At 29.8% G+C, this 4,531-nt stretch overlaps 1 protein-coding gene across 1 annotated transcript; it reads left to right on the forward strand.

The window, feature by feature from the left end:
* The first annotated feature begins 1,452 nt into the window (after positions 1–1,452).
* LOC116767485 (odorant receptor 46a-like) lies at positions 1,453–4,154 on the forward strand. The gene is made up of 2 exons (XM_032657823.2): positions 1,453–2,488; positions 3,604–4,154. Exons 1-2 carry the CDS (start codon positions 1,496–1,498, stop codon positions 3,808–3,810), a joined length of 1,200 nt encoding a protein of 399 aa, XP_032513714.2. The 5' UTR covers positions 1,453–1,495; the 3' UTR covers positions 3,811–4,154.
* Positions 4,155–4,531: the final 377 nt, after the last annotated feature.

The raw sequence follows: 4,531 nt of genomic DNA on the forward strand, positions 1-4,531 counted from the left end.
ACTATAAAACACGCAATACATTTCATAACATTGGTCCTGTGGTCTGATAAAAACACCAGTCGGGCCACATTCACTCGCTATCAGCTTATCCAAAATTATCAAGATAAAATCTGTAACGGTGGTACTTTTAAACTATTAGAACACATATCAGTTTTAGATCTCGATAAATTTTGTATAATCTGTGGTTCAAATATCATATTTATAATTATTAATATAGATACTAATATTTATCCTCCTTTGAAAAGATTATTATACTTCTTGTATTTTTTCTATTTAGCTTAGATATTGCAAAAAGTAGAAAAAGGTTTATATACATGTTGTTGGACTAACAGCCACTGGAAGCTACTGCAGCAAATTCTGCCTCGCTCTTACTTTTAATTAGTGAAACCTATTTACATACTTATATTATTACTTTATGCTAATTTTATCAAACTCCATTTATTAATCTTTTTACATCAATTTGCTTTATACATTATAAGATAAAAATTTGAACAATGATTACCTGCAAAATGAAATAAATTTTACACTTCGCCCAAACTTCATAGATATACCTACTTTATTTGTTGTTGACCAATTCCAAACAGTAGATTCGTAATTATTGCAAAAGGGTCCATCATGTATTCGTTCGATTTGTATAGAGTTTTTATTATATTTCATAATTTTTCAAAACCCCGCTCTTAGTTGATTGCATAAAATTATCATTAAAATCCGCTTTTGTTTACTTAAAACAAAAAAAAATTGTACTAAAGAAAATATCTCTTTAAGGATACATCCAAAGAGATACTATTAAAAATATGTAAACATTACATATTTAACAAACACAAAGAATGGCAACAAAATTCTAAATAAAAATTATTTCTACATTGGGAGTTTACGTATTGAGTCATTTGTTGTTTCCCTTTTGTATTAAATATTTAATGAAATGTCATTGAATTTTTTTAACAGTGTTAATAGTTGCCATAAATAATAAACGAAATACATTACCTGCGTCATTTACAGCTACAGCATAGAACAATGTATTATTTCACTTTTTAATTAAATATTTATACAAGTGAATTTATTTATATGCATTTTTATTTAAGATACTAACATATTTTTTGTCAATATAATATATTTTTATTGATTTAATGCTGTCATTAATATTATAACTATTCATTGCATATAACAATGTTACAAAATAAACAAACGCGAAGTACTTATAAAAAAAAAAAAAAAAACATAAAATTTATTAATTTATAAAATAATAATTTTTACTTAAATTAATTTCAATGCCTTATCTAAATACAAAATAGAACTTCCTCGACATATTAAAAATGTTATATCGAAGGAAATAGTTGATGAGGGTTTTTACATTGCTTTCATCAAGCGTAATGGTCGCAAAATTGTTAGCAATTTTATAACATTACCTTTAATGACGAAAGAGCTTTGCTATTTCAGTCGGATTAATATTATCAAGCTGAAAACCTCAGAACTGATTTTATGTTCCTGTTTTAAGATGGAAATAAAAAGGAATTATACAAAAAGTGACAAAAAGTTCAAATGTTTCAATGAAACATTCCCGCACTGTGCATTTGCCCTGGCAATATCCATGATTTACCCAAACAGGGAAAATATTCAAACACGCTTTAAAGTTATCTTCTCCGTGATCGCCATCAACGGCGTCATGCTGTACTGGTTCCTCTTGTATTTGTGGAAGTGTATTTGCAACCACGACATGTATAACGTTTCCCGGAATCTTACCATTGGTATCCTTGTTACATTATTTTTTTTTAAATCCTTTTACGTCACTAATAAGACACATAGATTTGCTCAATTGTTGGAAAAAATTAGCAATGATTTGTTAAAAGGTAATGATATGGATGACAGTTACCAGGAAATATACGAAAAATATATAAAACTGGGCAAGCTCGGCCAAACTTGCTGGATATTTATACCAATTCTTTTGACATCACAATTTCCAATTTACGCTGGCGTATCAACTATATACGAAAGTTTAAAAACTGATACGGGCCAAAAATATATGATACACGAGATGGACCTTAAATATTTGGAAGACAAACAATACGATTCGCCAATTTATGAACTAACTTTCGCTTATCATCTCATTACATGCTTGACTTTGTCACCAAACTTCGCTGGGTTTGACGGTTCTTTCTGCATAGCTACCAATCACTTGCGACTCAAGCTGAAATTGTTGGCACATAAAGTAGAGAGAGCCTTTAAGGACGCTAAAAATAAATGGGAACTTCACATGATGATAAAAGAAACAATTAGGGACCATCAAGAGGCTTTATCTTTTTATGAAGATTTACAGGAAGTTTATGGAAGCTGGTTGTTCACCGTATTTGCGGTTACATCACTATTAATTTCACTTAATATTTATCAAATATATCTGAGCGAAAGAGTTGATCCAAAATACGCCATATTTGCTATAAGTGGAATTATCCATATGTTCGCGCCCTGCTATTTTGCTAGCAATTTAATGAAGGTCAGTCATTAGCGGAAAATTATTAACCGAGCATTATCAGAGCAATTAAATGTAATGCTTTAGACAGATATTTGAACAATTTGAATTAATTTGGCCAATTAAAGCACATAAAAGACGAACTAGCCCAAATCAAGACAATGTAACTGAATTCAATAGCACACGGCTAGTACTCGAAAGTAATTTAGAGCGTAACTGCTTTGATCTATATGTTAAAAAAAGAAATCTTTTACGTAAATTATTATATTTGTAATACAAAAAAAATATGAAGTAATTGGTTCGGTTAGGAGTTTAGCAACGGTACTCAAATATTATATTTAGCCATCTTTTTTATATACGAGAAAACAAGTCTCCAATCTACGCTTTTCGTGTAGCGTCCATTTCGAATGTAATGAGATCTAAAACTTTCGCGAGTATACATTTAAATAAAACTAATATTTTTCGGATTCACTTCGCGTATTTCGTTATTTAAAAAAAAACTACATAATACCGATGTTTTGGTTACTTTTCGGCGACCGTGATCACAGTAAAATACGAATAGTAAATCCGAAAAATATTAGTTTCATTTCGCATGTGTTTAAAATGTGAACCTCAAAAATATATGACTAGGTATAAATGGCACTAGCACCTAGCTACCGACAACTTACCGTAACTCTTTTATTAGATCGACTAAAATTCATCAAAATGTCACGGATATTTTATGTACTATATTTTAATTCTCTTCCAAATCTAATTCCCCTAACCCTTATAGTAAACCTTAATTTAAAAACCACTGGGCGGTCATATTTTATCAAATAATATTACTTATTCACATTTTATTGCATATAATTCAATATTTTAACAATATAAATTAAAAAAAACACATAATATATCGTATACGAAGCAAGTATTCATTCCAACAATTATTTAATTCTGTTTCACTCTTATGCAAAAGAAAGTTCTTGGGTGTTGTAACAATTTTTTTTTTCTGTCAGAAAAAAGTATCAATAGTATTACCGTGCATTGGTTTCCGATCCGCTTTCGGTTTCAAATTATTATTAATTGTAAAGCTTTCTTTCACATTCATTTTAAATTATTTATTTTCTTTACATTTAAAGATTTTTTTAATATGTTTCCAGACAAGTGAAGAATTAAGCTTGGATTTGTACAGCGTGGAGTGGGAAGTGTGGGCGTACCCAGCTGTCACCAAGCAACTCATATTCATGATAGCTAAATCACAACAGACTCTCATACTCACTGGGAACGGCATAGTTTACTTCAACATGCAACTATTTATTTCCGTACTACAAACCTCATATTCTGTGTTCACGCTTATATCTAGTTAAATGTTCAACTATGAAACATTCAGCATTTTAAACCACGTTTAACTGCCCATTCAGGTGTAGTTTTCTTTATTTCTTTGTTATGCTTGAAAGAATATATTAAATATTTTTTTTATTTTTTCGTAAAACCATTTCTGAGATTCCAAAAGGCAATGTGAAATATAAAAGTAATACTAATTACGTGAGCGCACGCATCTTTCTGTTACTTCCACTTATTACATCAGAAGAGATAATTTCTACATTATTTTTCTATACGCCTAAATCGCGATACTTAAGAAAAAATTTATGTAATCATAGTTCTGTTAGCCTATGCTTGTTTAACAGTTAATAAAAATATTACTATATTTGTTATTTGAAGTCGTAATTCATATAATTTAATTCCATGTAATTGTAATAAAGACTCAAAACATTTCTTTCCTGTTCTCAACTGTTGCTATTCGTTCCTAGATCACGACGAGGATATATGTCTCAATCAGATAAACATTGGGTAACTTGGCCCCAGGCTGAGTAAGCTGGTCACCCTTCGCTGTCTCCTAATATGAAACGTTTACTTTAACACGTTAAATGTTTAGGTCAACATAACAATATAAATGCAAATAATATCAGGCATTTTATTAAGATGCAAATATGTTTCGCTAAAATTAGTATCTATGAATTACATGACCATTCAAAACAAATCGTTTTACTACCTAGGTACATACGAAAAACGTTGCGTTTGTTTTTT

The sequence above is a fragment of the Danaus plexippus genome (assembly GCF_018135715.1).
Source record: "Danaus plexippus chromosome 9 unlocalized genomic scaffold, MEX_DaPlex mxdp_24, whole genome shotgun sequence".
Taxonomy (NCBI): Eukaryota; Metazoa; Arthropoda; class Insecta; order Lepidoptera; family Nymphalidae; genus Danaus; species Danaus plexippus.

Bases quoted from the DNA above. Each gene is read 5' to 3' on its own strand.
- LOC116767485 (XM_032657823.2), top strand. From the start codon at position 1,496: ATGGAAATAAAAAGGAATTATACAAAAAGTGACAAAAAGTTCAAATGT. The intron at 2,489-3,603 runs GTCAGTCATTAG...ATATGTTTCCAG, and splicing joins TTGCTAGCAATTTAATGAAG to ACAAGTGAAGAATTAAGCTT.